The 23,799-nt window shown below is 38.4% G+C and overlaps 1 protein-coding gene across 3 annotated transcripts in view; it reads left to right on the top strand.

Moving 5' to 3' along the window:
- The window catches only part of EHF (ETS homologous factor), a 402,661-nt gene that overhangs the window by 317,713 nt on the left and 61,149 nt on the right, over nt 1–23,799 (top strand). For all 3 annotated transcript variants that reach the window (XM_044082637.1, XM_044082638.1, XM_044082639.1), the window contains 2 exons: nt 15,153–15,212; nt 21,277–21,333. In XM_044082637.1, coding sequence (XP_043938572.1) covers nt 15,153–15,212; nt 21,277–21,333 — 117 coding nt within the window. The remainder of the gene's footprint in view (nt 1–15,152; nt 15,213–21,276; nt 21,334–23,799) is intronic.

Raw genomic sequence — 23,799 nt, forward strand, 5'->3', positions numbered from 1 at the left:
ATTTTCTTGATCAGAAAAATCTGGGGCCTTTAGATGAGTAATATGCTTGATTTGTACATACCAATTAGGGCATTGCATTCAATGATGGGACAGATTAGGGAAGAATACAGGGGTAGGATGACTTCTTTGACTCTTGATAATATTCCCTTGTAATTTACTTGGTCAGGTAGAAGGATTTCCTTACTGTGGAAACAAGACTGAATGAGAGAATTGTCCACATAAGCACCCAGGTGTCTTACAACTTTCACTGTCTGAAGAGAAGTACTATTTATAACATATGAAATTGAAGACAATTTTTGCTGAATGCTACTGTGCTGCACATTTTTGCATTTACCTTTAGACTATTTTTAGTACACCAGATGGGTATCTAATCCAGTCCTTGCTGTAGGTGTTTACTTTCAGTGAAAAGGGAGGTAAGAGTGCCTGGCCTGCAGTCATCAACAAACTTGGTCAATCACACTTCAGGGATATTGGCTTGTATGTTTACAAAATAAATGCCAAACACCAAGAAGGCCTAACACTGATCCTTGTGGTACTCCACAAGTTACAATTCTATGATCAGAGAGGTTTTCAGCAACCTTCATTACTTGGGATCTGTTGGATAGCCAGTTCGCAATCTAGCAGAAAATGTAGTGCATTCCATTGTTTGTCTAACTTTTTAGTAATACAGTAATGGGGGATAGCGTCAAAAGCTGTAGCCAGGTCAAGATGACCAGCATGCACGGAGTGACCACTGTTCACAGCCTCCTCTGTAACGTTTTCAAAGAAACTTACTAGGTTCAGGAGGTAGGACCTGCCCTGTACAAAACCAGACTGTATGGGGTTGAGTTCAGTTAAGTTGCTGATGTCTGCATAAATAATTTCTGCTGTAATATATTCCAAGGCTTTACATATAAGGCTGCTGAGGCTGATTGGCCTATAATTACCTGGGTCTGTAGAGGGATCCCCCACACCTTGTGTAGGGGAGTCACAGCGGTTATCCTTCACGCACCTGGCAGAAACCCTGTAGACAGGCTGAGGTTGAACAACTCAAGTAGAGGGGCAGATAGTGCATACTTAGCACTGATGAGTATGCAAACTGGTATGTTGTCTGGTCCCATAGAAGTGTTATTATTTTTAGCCTTTGACAGGGAGTCTAATACTTGTTCCAAGGTGATTTTAGGGGAAACCAATGTTCTTATTAGTGGAGTCAACAATGAGGGTAGGAGGGGTAAAGTTAACACTGTATTTGTCTGCTAATATATTTGCTACAGCCTTGCGATGAGAGTATGGGATGATATAATAGATGAGTTCAGTGCATTGCTGAACATTATTCTTCAATTTTCTGATATAGCTGAAGAATGAAATGTAGTTTTCTTTGGTGTCTATAGCAACTTTAACTTTGTATTCTGCCTTACTTTTTTCTAACAGCCCCACTGTCTTTGAATCCCTGCTGTTGCCCATTTTGATACCATATGTTATGCATGCCACAGTAACCACTAAGCATGTAGCCAGTATACCCCTCCATGCAGCACATGTACATCTGTAACACCACAATGCAGTGCTATGGACATGTCTTAGCACTGTCGTGTAGCACTGCAGACATGTATTAATGTTGCACACATGCACCACATTGTGCAACATATGATTCACAAATGTGTGTCCCTGCACATGAGGCTCTTTAATTTGACCTTAATTAGTGGCTATAACAGCATGGTGTGCCAAGAATGATGAGCAGGATTTTCTTGTTCTTTCTGGACAGGAATTTTGTGGACCACCTGCTGGACAGCTATGATGACTCATTGATGAAAGGTGGATGCCTGGCATAAGCTTGTTGAAATGGTGTCATCCCACTGGCTTCACCCATTTTGGAGAACACTGCAAGCTTTGGTACAGTGTCCTGAATTAGAGCAATCACAACCTGCATCATCAGTGGGAGGCGGAGGATTTTCAGGAGAGGGAGCCTAAAATGTACTTCAAGAATTTTTTATTACCACTGTCTTTTACTATTTTAACTGTTGTACATGCATATTTAAGACTGTTTATTTTGTTTTCCAATACTAATGGACTGGCAGCCAAATACTGAAAGGCGTATGTTACAGAAGATAGAATTACATCTCCAGGCATCAGGCTGTACATGAAATTTGTGACCATCTTTGTAGAATATGTGTGTGATATCCCATTGTCATCCTTCTGCAGATCTGAGTGTAGAAGAGAAAGTGATGAATCTGCAGTCATCATGGATAGTAATGCTGAGTCACCAATGGCCACAATGTCTTTCTCTCAGCAGGGTGACTGCTGGAGATTACATAAAAGGGTCACTGGTGTCCTCTGTATCTGTTTCTTAGAATGGTGTAAAGTCTCATTTTCTGAAAAGTTGATTGGAGGGAGCCACCCATGGTTTCCTGGAATTACTGCAGAGGCTGGTAGCTGCTGAGGTATTCTGGCAACTGGATGCCCACCTTAGCAATGTGAAGTGCCTTCTGGCATGGCTAGTGGCATGAGTGACAGGTAGACCTCACTCACTGAGCCACCAGGGTAACAACCGAGTCATAGTATTGGCCACCCAGGTGAGTGAGGCCTGTCTTTGTTGCCCTTTGTGATAGCCTGGCATCCAAATTTGCCAAGACTCCATTCTATCCCCATCCTTGTGTTTTCCTTCTATTATGTGTCATTCCCCATTCCCTTTTCATTGTTATAACCCCCCCACATCATTACTCGTCCTCCCTCAGTATGCATCTATATATTTTCTTAACCACCTTTTCTGTGTATACTGTCCCTTTCTAAGACAGAGTTCTTATTTATTTATTTATTTATTGTTACTTATTTATTTTACATTTGTTAACTGGGATAGCCCAACTGGATACATGTCCATTTTCAGCGGAAGCCCGGGGAGAAAAGCTCCACATTGCAAATAATTGACACTTAAGGATGTGGTTACATAGAAATCTAAACATTTAACAAATCACTAACAATTTATAGTCAAGGTTCCATCTAAATGAAGCAAACATTGTGGGTGTATGGTATTCATATACAGAGATAACATTATACATCTTTGAAGTGTGTAAAAAAGAAAGAAACGTATTTCCAGGATGAATGTAAGGATGATGGTTAAGATAGAAGGTGGTTAGCTAAGAAGGAAAGTTATTGTGAATACTATGCAGAGGAGAAGAGCACAGGCTCAGAATGGGTAGTATAACAAGTTATCTTCCTGATAATAGAATTCTAATGGTTGTAGAGAAGTGAATGTTGTCTGGGTGGGGAATGGTTATTAATGGGTATTTCACCTCTGTGAGCTATGTTTATCTTACCTTTGTCTTATTATTTTTTGGGTTAGTCTGGGTGTAGACATGGACATAGCTATGTTTTTCTTACCTTTTTCTTGTTGTTTTTTTGGGGGGGTTAGTCTGGGTTTAGACATGGACATAGCCAATCCCTGTTTAGATACATCTTTAGGGATATTTTGAATTGGGGCAAGGAGGATATAGTGGTTAGTTCAGCAGGAAGTAGGTTCCATTTTTTTTCCAGCAGAGTTGGAGAATAATGATTCTCCAGCTGAGCTGTTGACTTTGGTTGATTGTACAGGCATTCTGTTGGATGAGCGGAGGGATTCTACGTTGCTGTAGGGGGTAATAATATTATTCAGAATGGGAGTACTGGTGGGTAGGTAGAGGGTTTTATGAATAACTATGAGTTGGGTATAATGGAGCTGACTGGGTAGTTCTAGCCAGCCTAGTTTGTGAAGATTTTGACAGTGGTGGGTTATAGAGGCTGAGCCTGTGGCAAATCTAGCTATATTGTAATAGCAGCTAGTGATTTTGTTAAGGCTTGATTTACTGAGATTTGTAAGGATGGGTGAGGTATACAGAAGGGTTGACAGCAGATGTGTCCGAGCTATGGCAATTCTGGCAGATGGGGTTAAGAACTGTTAAATCCTATACAAGGAGCCTATTTTTTATTAACTGTTTTTATGGTTTTGTCTATATGGGCATCATACTTCAGATTATTATCAAAGATTATTCCAAGATGTTTAGTGCAAGGTTTAGGGGAGATTATGGTACCATTGTTAGATGAGATTGTAATTATTGGTAATGTTAACTTACGGGTAGGGGAGAAAAGAAGAAGTTTGGTTTTGTTTGGGTTACACAGGAGACGACGATTATTCAGCCAGTTCTATACTTTGTTGAAGGTGATTTGGGATAGGGATTGTAATTCTGTGGGAGTGGAGGCAGAGCAGTTAAGTGTGGAGTCATCTGCATACTGTATACAAGTTGCATCTGGGATAACTTAGGGTAGGTCATTAATAAAAATGCAGAAAAGGAGGGGACCCAATATAGAACCCTGGGGTACTCCAACGTTGACAGGTAGAAGGGGGGAGAGATTGTCTTTCCGTAGAACAGCTTGTTGTCTGCCATGGAGGTAAGAGTGGAACCAGTTGATTACTGGGTTGTCTAAGGAAAGTGATTTTAGAGAGTCTAGGAGTAGGTGGTGATTCACCATGTTGAATGCTTTTGATAGATCGAGAAAGAGGGCTGAGGACAGCTTATACTGATTACAGTTGTGATTTACTGTGTGAGAAAAGGCGAGAAGGGCAGTAGTTGTACTATGTGCGGGTCTAAATCCATGCTAGGTTGGTGCTAGGAGAGTATTCTGAGTAAGGTGTGTTAGAATTTGCTTGTGTGTGCATTTTTCCATTATTTTGGCTAAGGAAGATAGTATGGCTATAGGTCTGTAGTTAGAGAGTTCTGTGGAGTTTTCCCCTTTATGAAGTGGAATAATGAGAGAGATTTTCCAGATGGAGGGGATGTAGGATTCGTGGATAGTATGATTGATTAGGATGGAGCTAGGGTATGCTATTTCATTAGAGGCCTTTTGCAGAAACTCTGCAGGAAGTAGGTCTGCTGCCAGGGCGGTAGGTTTTAGTTTCTTAAGCAGGGATTTAATATAGTCAGTGGGGATAGGATCAAATTTGAAGGGAGGGATATTTGCCTGAGTGGGTGTGGTTGTAGTAGAGGAGATGGGGATAGATTATTAGCTAGGGACTGGACTGTTTCTGTGAAGAAAGTAGTAAAGGGCTTTGCAACACACTTAGGAGGTAGCTGTAGGGTAGCTGTGGGGATGGGGGTTGCGGATTTGCCTGAGTGGAGCAGTTTATTCAGACATGACCAGAATTTTTGGGGTTGATTTTGGTGTTTTTGTTGTAAATTGAAATAGTAGTTATGTTTGTCTAACACAATAGACCTTTTTGTCTCATATCTCATTTTTTTTGTATCTAATGTGAGCTTGTGGGGATTTGGTGGCTCTCCAGGGAGGTCCATGCTGTGTTTCTAGCAATACGTTTTTGTCTAGTACTATTGGTTAGCCATGGAGCAGTTTTGTTTTTGGTTCTGATTGTTCGTGTGGGAGCATGCCTGTCTAAGATTGCAAGGAATCCAGCATTGAAGTCTGAGGCTGCTTTGTTAAGGGGAAGTACTTTAAGATTGGCCCATTTGCATGAGTTAAGTTCGGTTTGGAAACAAGTTAGGTTAAAGTTCTTTGCATACCTAAGGGTTTTAAAGGTAGTTTGTTGAGACATGTCATCCTTTTTTCTGATTATATAGGTTAGGATGCGGTCGCTCATGTCCTCAGGTAGGGTACCTGATTTGTATAACTGAGGGTTGTTATTTATTAAGATCCAATCTAGGACAGTTTCCTTATTGTTGGGTTTATTGATTCTAGTGGGGGAAGTAATAATCTGGGAGAAACAATGTAAGTTGATATGGATGGTGGGGAAGTTTGATGAACATGTTAGCCAGTCGATATTGAAGTCCCCGAGAATGATTTCTGATTTCTGAATTGTCTGTCTGCCCCTGCTACCTGCCCTTCTCTGTCTATTTCATCTGCAGCTGTCCCCGACTGCCTTCCTCATCTACTCTTCTCTTGTAAATCTTACAAAAAGGCTATTTCCCTACAAAAAGTACTTCCTCCCCACACCACTTTTCATACCGTCTGGTTACCCTTATGTGTTTAGATCTGCTTGCTTTCTCCCCTTTCCTAGTTCCAATCTATCTCATTTCCTTCCCATTTACATGATGAACTGGGTTGGCACTTTGTTGTGCACACTCACACTGGCCTCTTTCATAGCAGCTATACAACTCTTTTAGGCCTGAATGAGAATGAGATGCAGTTATGTGGTGCTACATTGTGCACATGAACATGCACTGACTTGACCAACCTGCCTTGGATGTGTTATCCCTTATGTTGCTTATGTAGCTGCAATTGCACCACTTCTGTCACAAAGCAGCCAGGCACTGTTTATCCTGTTATTGTTACACCTCTCTCTAATTATACAGCCCTTTGCTCAGACTGCTGGTGTTGTTCAATGCCTAATAATTGTCAGATTAGCTCTGCAGTTTTTTGCACAGTAACCTCCTTGAAAATTAATACTGTGCACCTACGCAATGGCCATCTATGAATCCCAGGCTATAGTTAAGTATTATGTTTGCTACATAGATATCAGTACTATTACTGTGCTCTGTTTAACACGTACATAATATACCTTGCTGGATTAATAAATTCATTATATCACAGGTCCTTCATGGATAAGCAAATTTCAACTTAAACTACCATAGGTTCATAGGTTCATAGACTGGTACTGGGCTATCTGCCCAAAGGCATATATTAGCCCAGCCACGTTGTGCAGTATTCACCGCCCCTTTATTAGCTCCCTAGACCCTTGTACTAGCAGCTAATACCCATGGCCCCTATCTAGTAGTGCTGTTGGTGTGATCCCCGGTGTGAACTTTCTATTACCCATCCACTCATCAAGGTTTCTCTTGAACAGTGATAGTGAGGGGCTCTGTCTTATGTAGATTGGGACCCTGTTCCATAGTAAGGGAAGTCTCTGCGAAGGGAATCTATCCCTCCAGCATGTTCTATTCATTGTTGTGTTGAGGTTTATATCCCTAGAGCGTGTAGCTCGAGTAGATTTGGTTTTGCTAAGATGGAGCATGTTCAACAATTCTGGGTTGGACATGGCTCTGTACGTTAGACAGAGATCGCCTCTGAGAAAGCGGTATGCAATAGAGAACAGTCTTAGCTTTTTCAGTTGTGCTGCATAAGGCAACTGTTTGAGGCCAGTAATCCTCTTGGTTTGGTACCATGAATACAATCTGCAGATAATGAGAGAGGTGTGCTGCCGTGGGATTCTTGAATTCTGCAGGCCTGTTCTATGCTTTGTGCCAGCAGTCACTGCTAAATAAGAATGATTTTTCCAATACTTCCTCCATAAAGGTTAAGTAAGCATCATCCAGTCATTTTCACTCTCTCTCAGGTTGCTTCTTCAGTCCCAGTCCCATTACTTAAACTCACATCACTGTTGCTGCTGCCAGATCTCATCCCTCTGTACTATTCAGCAGACTCTGCAATTTGTATTCCAAGTTCTCCATACCGGGTCTATATTATATGAGTGAAAGTTCATATGAACGAACGCTGTAATGAGCGAAAATGCAAGACATCGAATGTTATATTGTGGGGGGCTGCACCCCCCCCCCCCGCTAAATATATATTCCACCTCCGAGATTGCACTACAGTGAGGAAAGGGCAAATATTCATATCTTCACTGTACTGCAACTCCAGAAAAAGCATTTTGATGCCCGGCATTTTCGCTCATTAGAGCGTTCGTTCATATGAACTTTCGCTCATATAATATAGACCCCTCCATACCACAGTCTGCAGCTCTCTTAGGTTTTTCTGTAAGCAGGGATTGTTTTACAATTGTTTGCATTCATCGTAAAGTAGCATACATTAGAAGAGTCCTGCAGTTTTAAGCATACCTCTCAGCTTCTTAGAGCAAGAAATCTAGACAAAACCTAAAATAATGGGGGGGACAAAGGTTCAAAAATAGGAACAGATTTTAAATAATGGTCTTATAAACGTAGAATGTTTCTAGGATAACAGGATTTGTGTTAGAATGGACTTTCAGAAGAATAGGAAGTTTGAAGATGTTATGAGGAACAGACCAAGAATGTTAGGCAAAAATCTTGACATTCTGAAAAAATCAGGACAGTTAAGAGTTGTGGTTTTAAGTCATGTTGCAGTCTCTCTGCACTATATCTGTTTTTGAATATTTGTACCTCAGATAGATATAGCTATATAGAGATAAGTGCGTGTTTCTTCCTTAGCATTGTTTCTCTCAGTTGCAGATGTCCCACCCCTGTATTTCACTCATTCACTGGCATGTGCCTCCAAGCCCAACCTGCTACAAAGATACCCATTCCTAATCCCAAAACTCAGTACTGACAGGTGACACTCCAGCTTGACCCATCAGTGAGAATGCCTCACTCTTTAGTGATGAAAGCCTCAAGGCTACTGAAACATAAGTCACGAAGCACAAGTGTGACTGTCATTGGCATGTGATCACTCATGATGCAGTGATCATACCATACTCATCTCACTGTATGAACATAAAATGATGCCAGCAAATCACACAACAATCCCATACACGTCATACCTAATCTGTTCATATACTACAATGAATTATTAGGACTGTTAGTTACATACCTGACCTCTTTCTGATGATAACCACTACAGCATCTGTTTCCAACTTCTATCATAAAAGAGTGAAGTTCCAGCATTCAGCTGTCTGGTCCTCCATCCTTCCAGCTGACCCTCCATTGCCTGGGACACATGCAAAATCCTGGTCACCAGCAGTGTACTTGGCTTTCTTTACCCTTTTCCAGAGGGAGAGCGGGATGACTGTTACGCTGAATTAGCCACCAAACTCATGTCGCTGATAGTATATCTGTATATCTTCCTCTATGCCACTTATCGGGGGGGGGGGGTATTAATGAGAGTAGGTCATCATTTTCCCTACATACAGAATCATTTAGCATCACTTCAGGTAATTTGCAGTACAGTTTAATACTACATGAAGTTCTCACCTTCTTACCCAGTGTAAACTATTATGTTTGAAGGCAGTACAACTCGTGTATTAATCTTTTGTGTTCCACAACAGAAAAATCCTTTCTGAAGCCTAGAAAATTCACATTCAGAGCCCCAGTTGGTTAACTACCCAGTAAAATATCTCTATAAAGTGTATCTGACATGCTGCTCCTACTATGATATCTTACTGGTCTATATTAGAAACCCAAAAAGGCTAAATCCCAAATATATGTACATCGACACATAAAGGTCGATGTACATACAAAGCAAAACATGTAAACGTTGAAAATCAAAACGCTGAATGTGTTTCATAATCAAAACGTGTCAAACAGGTAAGCAAAATAAAAAAATAAACACCCCTTACTTAAATATACCAACTCCGAGAATGCACTACAGTGGGGATAAAGACATATTTCCTTATCCCCACCATCACGCTGCTGGCTAAAAGACAGGTTCAGCATTTTGAGTTTCGCTCTGTATGTACATTGACTTTTATGTGTCGATGTACATACATTCGACATTTAGCTTTTTCGTGTTTCTAATATGAAAACCATATCTTACTGCCCTGGGTCCTCTTCTCCACTGGTCTCCAGATACAGAATAAATCTTTCTTTTCAAAGAGATTTGATCATCTTACCTGTCATAGAGGTCAGACTAACCTGTTTGTACTATCCATCTGTCTTCTAAAGATGTTGTTTACTGAAAACAACATTCTTGTAACTTGTTTGGAGATTCCTTATTGTCTCATTTTATACATTTTGAGTACTGTTTGCATTTTGCTAGATATGTGTTCTGTTTTGATATTTGCAGTTGTATTTCTGTATTTATCTTGCACAGTTGCTTTGCTACTTTAAGGAGGAAGCTTTTTGACATTAGTTTAATGACTGGGCCTATCTTACTTTCTTAACAGAGAAGCAGATGATTTAACCCTGGCAGTAAGTGTTGCCCATGTACCCACATTATTTCCTGAGTACTTCCTCACTGCACTGCTGAGAAAACAGTAAATGAATCATTTGTATCTTTTTGTTTATTTCCATTGCTGCAATTTTAATTTTGTCTGCCATTATCCTGTGACATCACTCCTCCATCCATTCTCTCATTTCAAAGAATCTAGGAATGCAAGATGAAGAAAATAAAATCTGGGGATTATGCTTTTAGCCAGGAGGGGGATAGGAATTTTTTGGGCATTTCTAAAGTCCTGCCCTTTTGACCAGCAGACACAGTGTAATTCCTGCCACATGAAGCACAACCGTCAGTGTGTGTGCAGCCACACGCCCATTACACCTGGTCAGAATGGGATTCAGTCATTGGCAGGCTAGTGTCCTTACATCTCCCCATCCATACACAGTGTATACATATGAGGCCTCCCTCCAGATGTTGCTCATACAGTACAAAATGACTCTCCAAGTGTTGCTCATGTAGTACAAAATGCAACCCCCCATCTCTGGTGCCGGGAAAGCCAACATTAACCACTCACTCACATCCCTTTTTGTCCAGGTTTCCAGCACCTAAACCTACAAGAGCTAAAAACTACCATAGGAATGTAAGGGTAGAATTCTTCAGATCCACACAGAATGATAAACTAGCTAGTACTTATGAAGCTGTAACCTTGGGCCTCTATTCAATCACTGGTCCTGTTGGCACAGTCAGAGCTCCACCCCTCAGTGCCATACATCTGGATTTTTCCTTATCGTTATCATCAGCCTCCTTTTTTCTCATTTTCTACATGGGGGTCACAGTGCCATGTCAGTTTTTGCTTGATTCAGAGACATTTTCTTCCCTTGATCAACAGTCATTCCTAGATGATACACATTTCCTCTCACACATTCCAGCCATCTCTTAGCTGAACATCCTCTTCTTCACTTGCCTTCTTCCTGTTTCCTGAATGCTCTCTCTCTCTTCCTCACCATCACAGCTTTACTGTGGGGCATTGGCTGAGATTAAAAAGACTTCACCATCTTCATGCTGGAATCTGACTGGCATGAGTCTGTCACTGGTTCTAATGACATCCCTCATAGTTTTAATCATAGTTCTAATCTGTCTTTTCCCAGAGTAGTAAACTCCGGATCCCAAGCCAAGTGAAGCCAAGAGACTCTGCCCTTCCATCTTGTGTCCTCCTTACACATGATATTCACAGTATCTCCTCCTCACCATCATGTCCTACACGTCAAAGCTGCATTCTCACTCAATGGAGGTATCCCAGTTAATGCAGGCTAGGTTTTATAACAGGCACACACAATTGGTTAGTACACACTGGCTAATAGTGGCACTTAGACACTTCCCACAATTAAAATGGCTCCTTGGCAGAGATCAACATAGGTTCATTCCTCAACCCACTTAACAATGGCAAATACCTATATTCCTTAACATTAGTTGACATGACACCATCACCTACAGATAATTTTTACACAACTCAAAAGTTTGTGTTCTCTGTCTAGAGGATACTGCACACCACAGATAATGCCTACATGATGGTCTAGGTGACTGCTCACCCAAGAAACACCACCTAGAGTCTGTGTTGCTGCCCACAACCATTCATTTTGGATCCACCCTGTTGGCATACGTCTTAAGTTCAACTGAGAGATCTGGGATTGAACCAGGTACCTTGTATCCTCGAGGTGGAAACACCCGGTATGTTTTTGGGAGATGGTAGGAACAAACACAGACATGAGGAGAACATGGAAACTCCACACAGACAGGTCATGCCTTCCTTCATACGCACTTATTTAAACCTTGTTGTGGTAGTTACACAATGCTGTCATATAATATAGGTGACTGCTTATAAACCATTTCTAGAGGTGGAGAATTCTGTTACAGTCTCAGCTAATAGTCCTTCACTAAAGGTGTGCACACTAGACAGTGATTCTCCATAAAGACCTATCACTGGTTATGTGCCCCACAATCAAAAACTCCAAAACTACATCTTGTTAAACAAGAAGTTAGATTATTGTTCCAAAAGTCTCAAACCCTGCAAAGTTTAGAAAGGTAATAGTAGCCTTTCTGAATACTGAAACATGGTTGGTCAAGCCTTAGAAGCATCAAATGATTAATTCTACATATAGCCAAATATAAAACACAGACACTTACACAGAAACATTACATGACTGTAAAGCTTCCTACTAGCCTCCCTAATCCTGTTAACAGACTACACCAAATTGCTATGGTTTCACACACACACACACACACACACACACATATATATATATATATATATATATATATATATATATATATATATATATATATATATATATCTGCAGTCTGATACACTTACTGGGTATTAGCTAGCCATTTCTAAAAGTCCAATATGTGAAGTATTGTAAAATATATAGATGGGGAAAGGAACTATGGTTTCCAAAAACACATTCTTAAAATTAAAAAAATGAAAATTAAAACAAAACAAAAGTAGGTGTCATTTTCTAACTACAATAATACGCTCCAATCTGAGCATTAAAGAGAAATAACAAATGTTCCATAAGTGTACAGGCCTACCACCTATGATACCAGGCATTGCAGCAAGCCCTATTTAGGCCATTATTTCCCTAAAATATCGATTGTGGAGGGCATTATTATTTATTTAGCAGCACCCTCTTCATCGCCATCCCCATTATAACTCAGGCGCTGTCTCTACATAACTTGTTCCTCTAGTAAAAGTGGACTAGTTTGACTGAATCACCAATGCTGTACTACACTATAGTACTGGTACTATAATGTGATAAGCACCCTTAGTACCTTCAGACTTGTTTTCAATTTAGTTGTGTATTATGGTTGGAAGGAACAGGGCAGGGCACACCTGTGGCGGATAAGTACCAATGCTGAGATGTAGTATTGTCTCTGGAACCTTTTACGGAAGAGTCCCTTCATCTTGGAGTATGGAAGCAATACTTATAAGGGCAATATGGATATCATGTTCAGTGGTCATGTACAAAAAGGGATGAAGAATGACCTTAACATAACATGCCCTTACTTTATAACATCTAATAGTTTTAGAAAATTAGAACTCAATTTCGTGTTTCCTGCAGTGCAGACTTTTTGGTTTTAGCTATTAAGAAGTCTGTCCCATGTCTAAAAGGGATTTAAGCTACAAATGGCTTTAAAAATATAATTCAAAATAACACATAAAAGGCCACATAGAAAAACCATATAGGCAACAATAAAAAGATCGAAACAAACCAGTCTTCCCTGTGTAATACTTAAAACCTCCTTAAAAGGAATCTCATAGGATATGTGCAAATGACCCCGTAAGGCTGTACAAGTGCTTCCGCTACATGACGTTTGAGTGCTTACTGACTTTTTACCTTACATGAGTCTTTATTGATGCATTCAGGCCAATAAAGCCAAACTCCACTAACATACCTCTCAACTATCCAGATTTTTGCCTAATACTTTTGGTCTGTTCCTTATAAAATTTGTTTCTGGCAAAACACTGACTACTGAAGTCACTTAATAATGACATACAATGTACAATATGTAAAACCTTAAACCTCCTTGAAAAGAATGCCATTTTTATAGTACACAGACACACCATGTGTGCGTGCATGTGCGTGCGTGTGTGCGTGTGCGTGCATGTGTGTGTGTTATATGCATGCGTATACATTTGAATGCACTACATACATGCATAGAATTCAGTATAAATAATAACATGGGCAGAAATAACACACATTTTGAAAGTTGTAGCTGTTACACACAAACATATTTAGTATGAGTTACTACTGCCTCACCACTATCATTTTGTGCCTCAAAGAAAAGTAATCAATTAAGATAATATTAGAGAACCAGCTATGTGTATTAATATTATTATATGACAAGAAGGTAACACTGCATTGTGAAATACTAGGCAAGCTTAAATTCTTGTCACTGCAAAGATGAACAGTTTAAATCTAATGTGCCTCTCATTTTAAAGGTTTTAATGACAGTCATCATTTTGGTTAAATTCACTTTAATTTTCATGTCCTCAGGCAAAGTGCTAAGGGCTTCTTCCCTCACCAAAAGGTCTGCCAGCACTTGAAATGTGGTGACCTGACACCCACTCACCCACCTATGAAAATAAGTGCTTACTTCAACAATATAATTAAATACACTGTCATCTGCCTTGCGTCTATTTTCACAAAACTTTTTTTTCTGCAAGCTTCAAGTGTTGCCTTAAAACACTGTAATAAAGAGTGCTTAACTTTACCATAATCTAAACCATCAGTATCAGACAATTTAGAAACAGCTTTTACAGCTTTACAATGGAGTAAGGGGGTCAGGAACCATACCCAGAGCCCTTAGTCCACATTATACTTTTTGCATACTCTTTCAAATATATAAATAAAACTATCAAAATTATCACCTTCTTGGTACTGAGGAAGATGTTTTTTGACCTTTATTGCTTCTGGAGTATGGTTACTCCCTTCCCCATTACCTCCATTACCCTGGCAAAGAGTCAGCATTTCAGCACAATCATCGGTACAAAGCAGTTTGATATACAAATGACATTCAGTTGTAATACATTTGTAACACAAGCATCTTGTATAAATCAGTCTGATAGTCAAAGGACATAGCATTCCATACAACTCCAGCTGGCTATGCTGGCAAGTGCCCATATCATCACACAGTGACCAAGTAAGCGTGTTGAAAGCCTGAAACAGCAATGGAGTCAAGGAGATGACTGAATTCTTCTATCATATACACACATAAATGCACAGGGTATATACATACACACACACACACACACACACACACACACACACACACACACACACACACACACACACCCTCTCTCTCATTTACGCATATATAGAGATGTACATAATCACACACATATATATATATATATATATATATATATATATATATATATATATATGGAAATTCCTTTCTTAAATTATTTCCCATGCAGAAGTATACCATACTTGAGAAACATATTGAAAACCTATGCCAACAAATACCCACAGAAGAGGTCTTAACATCTGCAAACTGTGTGCTAATTTGACCCACAGACAGCTTCTGCCTACAGTCATAGCAGTAAGTTCCATCTACCTACATAGATGGTTTCTACACATGTACATTGATCAGAATTAGTATGGACTTAACCTGTAGTGTCTCAGTTGTTATTTGGTAGTTCTGTAATATGCCTTCTTAATTTCATGCAATTCCGAAGATTACACTATAGCTATTCTTGGTGGACAAAGTTAGGATTTGTATAGCTATTTAACTTTACATTTCCACTTCTATGTTCTGATGCAGATATATCTTTTATTTTCCTTTAGAAATGTTTGACAGCAAAGCTTACTGCAGAGAACAGACAGCCACAGACTACACACCCCAGAGTAAGTAACATGCTAAATCACAGTTGTTTAGTCTCTACAGGGAAATGGTTATTCAAATGTTTGCAGAGAACAGTTGCTGTGCATACCATTCTAAAACTGTTAATTATGATTTCATTTTAAGCCTTTGCTTGAAGTTCAGGCTATTTAAACACCATGGAGAGTCCAACAGAAAACCATCTCTGAATACCTCTCTTATGTAAATGAATGTACTAACCATAGATATTCTGAAGTCACCATATTCCTCTCCCCAACATACCTCTCAGACTTGTAGCCCAAGAGTTAAAAACAAAGTCAGAAATAATGGCGGGGGGGTCAAAGACCAAAAATCAAGGAAGCATTTAAATATTTTTTATATAAACTTAGAAAGTTGACAGAAAAACAGGCTTTGCATTAAAATGCATTTTCTGAAGGATATGAAGTCTGAAACTCAAATGTCTATCATTGTTAGGAACTTAAATACTCAATGACATGCTAGAAAACCACAACTTTTATGAGGAACAGACCAAAAACATGAGGCAGAAATCGGGACATTCTGCAAAAATCTGGGCAGTTGAGAGATATGCTCACCATATGAAGCAAGCTCTTATATAATCATTATCAAGAGGTTGCTCAAGGGCTTCACCCTACACAGAAAACTTAAATTTAGTTCTGGTGGGAGTTAACAGAAAATTATTTTCTTAAATTCTGCTTCATGCTTATGGGATTCACATGGCCAGTCTTTATGGAAACAAAATTAAAAAAATGACCTACTTTCAACAGACGCTATATTTGACCAGCAGAAAAAAATATATTTTTTTCAATATAAACCACCATATAGCAGGGTTTGCCTTCTATATCTGTAGCACTGTCACACTTTAAAGTTATTAACACTACCAAGGGAAAGCCACAGTAAAATGTGGACAGATTCTTTGGCAGTCAGTCATTTCATAATTTGTTAGAATCACGTGTATCTGTTTAGAATATATCAGTTTTAGCATTTGTACACTGCTGAGGACGTTTTATCTCTGTATTGTGTTTCTGTATCAAAGTTCTATCTATTACTTGGGTTTATTTTAAGGGAATTTACTGACCAGTAGCAATAAATAGTTTCTACTTATTAACTAATTTTCTATACCAATCATATCTTTCACCTGAAGGCCATCTTCCTATCTATTCAAGGCTTATGTTATTCAGGGTTCTGTGTATTGGAGTGCTACAGGTCAATGGAGATATCTGACTGGCCAATTCATGAAAAGGAGAAATTATATCTTTTATTTATGTTTTATTCATATTCATTTTCAAATGTTTTTTCCTTGTATTGTGTACAGTCTGCCAGTCAGATGTAATGGTCAGGTGAATATCAATCATGTAACATCAGCAATTAGCACCAGAGTGGTCTGAATGCAGTACTTCATGCTTTCTGTAATTACTTTACAAGGAATTTGGATCTGAAGAAGGTCAGGTAACAGTGGATCAAAGTGTTCACCTTTACTATGTGTGTGCATGCTAGAAGGTGTTAATAAAGTAGGAGACCTTGCCTTATCATGTTTACATTTTTTTTAATTAGTAGTGCCAACATATATCCTAGGAAACGTTTTGAAATGAGTAATCCAGAAGTGAGAAGTATTTGTGCTTTTACTTTTAAAGCTATACTTTAGTAAGAATTTTGTTTCTCCTAAGAAACAGTAAACATTTTACTATGAATGCACAAAATAACAAACAGCAGACAGTAAACAAACATTTATCTTAAATTTATGGGGAGCAAGCCCTGTGTTGCCATGTGGATTTCTGTATCCACACCTCCGGTTCCCTACTGTAATAATCTCAGAGGCTATTATTACCAGGCGAAAGAACAAATATTTGTTTTCACGTAATGAAGTATCTGCATTTTTTCTTTTCCTTTTCTTTTCTTTAGTAACTTTGGAATAGAAAAGCAACATTTCTGAAATAACGCACTTAAATTTCTCTGCACTGTAATTTTCTGCATTTTTTTGAGCGCCTGCATTTCAGAATAAACCCATATGCTTCAAACTTTTCAACACAAAAAATGGAATATTTTTTCAACACTATAAAATTCTTACTATAAATTTTATTGGAAGCTCCATTAGACAAAGTTGCATACAAAATTGGAAGTGACACTGTATGACAACCCAAGAAAAGTGTCAGCCATGTCAAGATAACATAATTTAACTGAATGCTTTTGTTTCAAGTATGAAACTTCTTCAGAATAACAAACTCAGTTTAAATACATGACATATAACCAACAAAAAGATAACATTAGAATCAACCGGTCACCAGCCAAATGTTGTCAAGCAATAACAATTTAAAATTATTAGTAAGAACCATGTCCGTCAAGTTCACAATAACTTTTATTTCTCTCCCACTCAACTCACTATTTTCAATAAGAAAATGAAATAACCATAATTTTTCAGCTTTTTTGTTGTAGTGTGAAAAATTAAAAAACATGTTCCTGAGAAGAGGGTACCTGAAAAATTGTTTATGGATATTATGGATGAGGTAGTTTCTAAGAGAAAACTTGGCACCTACACCCCACTTTGGGGGAATACACATAGCTGTAATGTTACTAAGCAGTCCCCTTCTGGGAACTGGGGGACAGCTTTTATTACCACCTACAGCCTAGATTTTTCAGGCATTAAAAATATTATTTAAAGGAATTGGGGTGTTTTTAGTCAGACAATATAGTAAAAATGGTGGTGGTTTCTATATGGTTTACAGTGCAAAGGGAGTATGTCTTAAGAAGCTGTTTGAACATAACAATGGTGGTCAAAACTACAATTGAGGTAAATGGAGGACTTTTAGGTGTGGTCACTGTAATACTTGCAGGTTTTTGTTGAACATCGAGGGGGTTTACTGTGGGTAACGTTAATATCAGCCCTAAGTTTTATGCACTTGTTATTCTAAGAGTATTGTTTATGCAGCTATTTGTCAGAAATGTACCTATTTCTATATTGGAAAAAAACAAATGGACCTTTAAGGACAGCAGGATTAAGGAACACATTTACAATATCATCAAGAAAGATGTTAATAATATCCTGGCTAAAGACTTTTCTGAATTTTCTCAGCATTATTTTTAATTTTCTGGTATAGAAACATTATGACCTAGTCGACAGGGTGGTGATGTGGACCTTTTCTTTGAGGTTTGTGAACTATTCTGGCTGATAAAAACAAATTTAGGGGTCAAGCCTCATTTAAATGACAACATTTCTATTAACTGTGTACTTAAGCTAAAATCTTTAGGGCTAATGTGTGATTTTATTAGTTGTACTTTTATTTTAAGGTATGTAATATTAATGTAATGCTTTTGTTCAAGTTTTTAACTTTGTTTCTTTTTGTTTTTTCCTTCATGTGTCATGTGACTAATGATGTCATGTATTTAAACTAAGTTTGTGTATTGATTTGTTATTCTGAAGAAGTTGCATACTTGAAATGAAAGCACTCAATTAAATTATTTTATCTTGACTTGGCTGGCACTTTTCTTGGATTGTCATACAGTGTTCCTCCCAATTTTAAATTTCAGTGGTGAGTTCGGTTTGCTTTTAGTTTTATAAGTTTCAAGTGCATAAAAAATAGTATTCTCACTTTAGGATTCAGAAATGTAATAACTGCTTGCAAACGAGCTGGTCAACTATTGCTATGGTGAGGAAATGCAATACAGAGAGACTCATGAGCAAGACCTCATTACTGACTCTCTAGCATGTCTCTGAGATGTGCATTAGTGCTGTTAGACTTGATCATGCTAGTTTTCTGTATAATGGCCCATACAAAGTACCCACCCCCACATGCATATACTTACATATGCACGTGTGCATGCGCACACACACACACACACACACACACACACACACACACACCATTCAGATATCATGCACACATATGTTCTCACTTCACACTTCTGCATTACTCATTCAAAACTTTTCCTGGGATATATGCACACTCCCATACATTTACACACACTGATCCAGTCATCAACAGACAAGCCCCCTCGGTCGATTTTATTCACAAAAACACTCATCCATACATACATGTATACGTACGCACACACACACACACACACACACACACACACACACACACACACACACACACACACACACACACACACACACACAATGTATTCTTTTCAAAAGTCGTGTGTGCACATGTACATTTTAACCACTTTTCAGATTTTCATTTCTTTTGACTACTTAGTTTCAAGGTAAAGACATGTAAAAAAGATTCCAAACCATGAAGTAGTTTTCAGAAACAATTGTCTCCACATACATAATTTTCGTATCACTAAAAGTTATTCTATATGTAGCTCTATTTGTCCTAAATGGCAGCACATTTTACATAAGGCAGAAATGTAGGGTCCCTATCAGCATCTCGACCGCTGACAATATCGAATTTGATATTGTCGCATCGAGAATGCCGAAAGTGCAGAACATCGAACAGGTAAACGGAAATCTCCGTAAGGGGAGATTTCTGTTTACCTCAATGTAGTGCGGTCTCGTAGTTGGTATATTTAAGTAGCAGTGGGTGTGGGGGGTGCAGGGGGGCTTGCCCCCCTACCTACACCAGTTAGTTCTTTTTTTGGTTTGTTTATTTATTTTTTGTTTTATCGGCATTCGAAAATTGTATAGTTCGATCATGTCAGTTCGACATTTAGTGATTCGAACTATTCAATTTTTGAAATGCTGATCTAGACTCAAAATGTATACCGTTAATATAAACAGAATTTTTTGTTTCTGCAGTTGGGAAAGTTTGAATTCCAGAAGAACAAACATAGCATTAAAGTTGTCCACATTTTCTTCATATCCAAGTAACTGCCGTCTTATACACATTAGGGTACCATAGCATTGGCAGTGCCTGGTAAGACATCCATCATGATAGCACCTGTGACCCTATTTATTTTCCTTTTAAATTTTGAAAGAGTGTGCAGGAAAAGGGCTATATTACACAGAAAACCTGCTACAACATCACCTGCTGAACATTTTCCCTGTGATTTTCAAGTCATTTACTCTCATTTTGTCATATGCTCATCAAATCTCCTATGTCCATCACATTTATGTAACTAAGCATTTCCCAGTGTGAAGCAATGGCAGCTGTCTTTTGACACATCATTTCTCTTAAGCTGAGTAATTATGGAATCGTGCATCCATTTGCCACAAAATTTGACATGATTCTTCCCCCCCCCAACCACAGTACATACTACTTTTCATGTAAACTGGATAAAACAGATATATGTTAAGGCTCAACTTTAACTTCAACTTTTACTCTAGTTTTGTTAACATGTGACCTCAATATATAAAAGTAATTTTACACACGCAAGTGTATTTTTTTAAAACAGGACTTTTTTTATGAGCTAGTCCGGATACATTTCAGAATAATCTGAGAATCAGTAATATGAAAAAAAACTTCATTGGTTTTCCATTCACAACATTACAAGTAAGGAAGCCAGTTTCCAATACGTTTTTCTTCCCTAGCACCTCACCGTTCCTTTTTTACCAAGTCACTGAAGCCCCAAACAAAGCATACCACAATGACATTGTTAAACTGAGATTGCACGCTCTTCTAATTGTGTCCTGCTTCCATTTTCACATTTGTGCATGTCGGCTGGAATAATTTAGGTAGCCTATGGTGTTACAGTAAAAGTGTTGTGCCACTGCACTTCATGTAGGTATCCATCAACTGCCAAGAGAAGTGGAATTATAAGAAACCCTTAATCATACCCATACATGCACACACACACACACACACACACACACACACACACACACACACACACACACACACACACACACACACACACACACACACACACACACACACACAAACATAACAATAAAGCCTGCATACACAGACATACACACATGCATATATGGACCCATATGCAGAAGTGCACAAACTCATACACACACAGAGGAAAACACAGGCACACATGCATACACATATGTATACTACTTACTACAATGTTTATTTAAATGAAAATCCACCTTTGTGATAGTTTATTGAAAACTACTCATGCATTTTTAGCATTATTGTTACCAAACATTTGTTCTGATTTTTGCGTTTTTTCTGCTTGCAGGTTGTGAAATAAAAAGGCAAGCAAATCGTCCTTCAGAGTCGCACATTAGAAAACATAGTAAGTAGATCTCATTTTGTTTTCTGCTTGACAACACCAGTCTGACACAACGGTGGTACTAGGGAATAAGGCATCCAAATCTTTTCATGAACAAACAAGAAAAGGGATCAAGTAGTGGTGTTGATTCAACTTACCTGGTGTTGCTCCATCTCCCTCCCCCTGTTCCACACAATCAAGAAAAAATACAAACAGAAATGCTTATGGAAGAATTAAATATGCCATGGTTAGAGGTAGATGAGGCTTAATTACTAACGGTTAGGATGCGAGGACATGATATAAAATGGTGATATATAACCAATCTACAGGAAAGTTTCAAGGAATAGATGGTATTCTGGTGGAAGTTTGGAAACAAAGAGGAAAGAAAGCGCTAAAGATCTGGAAGGTTTTGTGTAACAGTATTTTAAAAGGGGGAGAAGCACCAACATCCTGGAGAAAGCTGTGGGGCTGTAATAACTTAAGATGGTAAATACCTATCAGATCCACCTTCATACAGGCTCATTTGACTATAAAGTGTTTATGTCTATCATTGCTACAAGAATAGCAACGGTAATGCCAAAATTGATAGATATGGATCAGTGTGGTTTTGTGGAGTGGAGGCAATAATTTCAGGCCATTAATAGAACAATGATGATCAAGAGGGAGGCAGAATATAAGAAAATGCCTCTGCTGTTGGTGTGTCTTGATGCAGGGAAAGCATTTGACAGAGTAAACTGGGATGTTATAAGTAGGGCAATGCAAGCATTTGCATTCCCTGATGAAATAATAAGGTTTATTAGGAGGATATATAAGGTATCAGAGGTGAAAATTATAATGGAGGCTCCACTCTGATAAGTTCTGTTTGAGAAGAGGAACAAGGCAGGAGTGCCTGTTTCTCAGTTTGGCATTTGCATTATATTTAGAATCATTGGCAAAGAAAATAAGGGACTCAGAAATTCAAGGATATAATTGGTATGGTGGTCAAGAAAAGTTAGCTTTATTTGCAGATAATACTGCTTTGTACCTGATAAAACCAGTCAGGGATATTTCAGTTTTTTTGGAACATTCTGAGACACTTTCAAGTCTTGGAGATACAAAATTAATAAGATAAAACAAAAGCAATAGCTGTAAGCTATATACCCACACATGAACTGGTTCAGCAATACCCATATTTATGACAATATGATAAAATGAAGTGCTTAGAAGTATGGATTAAAAGGATTCTGATATGGCAGCTAAGAATATGTGGAAAGAGATTAAACAAAAGATAATACAAAAATTGAGAAACAGAAGGCTCCATAGCTTAGTTTTATGGATAAAGATAGCAAGATACAAGTGTGAAAATGTTTTTAGCCCGTTTTGTTTTATACACAGGTCAGGTTATCAACCAGAGGAGAAGTTGTGGATAGCAATTAATAAAGAGTTAAAGGATTTTATCTGGGAAAGGAAGTGGGCAAGAGTTAGTGGAATAGACTAATCCTAACAATAGAACCAGGGGGGTTGGTATTACCTAATTTGAATGGATATTTCAGAGCTACATTATTAAAGCTCCTATACATAGCACAAGCAGAAAGCTACAATTCAAAGTGAAAACAGGATGATGAAACAGGGGAAAGCTCAAGAAATATGGAGAGAATGTGATTTTGGACGCAGATCCTTAAGAATAACAATAACCGTACAGATTATTATATTCATAAAGTAGCAAAAAGTATTCTAAGATCTAAGCCAACACATGAATGGATAAAGGAGAATCTGTCGATAGGGATGACTGCAATTAAGGGTACAGAGAACAGGCAGTAGCGGTTGGAATTTACTGCAGAAAACTGGAAAAGGTACCAAGGTACTGGGAGCAAATAATTAGAGAGGGAAAGGTAATAGAATGGGAAGTGACCAAGAATTCATTTGGAATGCAGGCTGGTGATTACTTTCCCAATCAAGGATTGACCCCAGAGTATAGGCAAACAGAAAAGAATATGAGGAATCCTAAGCAAAAGATCAGCACTGGTCGAGTTTTTAGTAGAATCTAGAACAGAAGTTGCTGTTAAAAAAGGGATACTTAGTAAAACTTATAAAATACTGCATGATAACTATAGGAATCAATCAATCACAGGAGTTTGGAAAGGATTGGGAAGAGAGACTGGATAAGCACTTCACCAAGAAACAATGAAAGGCTATATGTGTGGCTCCCAAATATGCAACAAAGTGTAGGAGATTTAGGATCTTTGCTTGGAAGTGTTTTTATAGGTATTGGTATTTTTATACCATAAGCAGACTACATAGATGGCAAATAGTGGAGGTGTGATGGGGAAACAAGATAATTGGGAACATATTTTTGGGAGTGTAATGAGTTTGGCAGACTTTAAAAATTCCCTTCAGACTACTCTGCCAGAAATACTAGATGAACAAACTGGTGTAACTAAGGAAATTATTTTGAGCTGTGCTGCCATCGGATTTGCCTAGACATAGTACGACCTTGCTGAGTTTAATTAT

This window comes from Protopterus annectens, chromosome 9.part0 (genome assembly GCF_019279795.1).
Source record: "Protopterus annectens isolate FY-2018-M chromosome 9.part0, PAN1.0, whole genome shotgun sequence".
NCBI classification, from domain to species: domain Eukaryota; kingdom Metazoa; phylum Chordata; order Ceratodontiformes; family Protopteridae; genus Protopterus; species Protopterus annectens.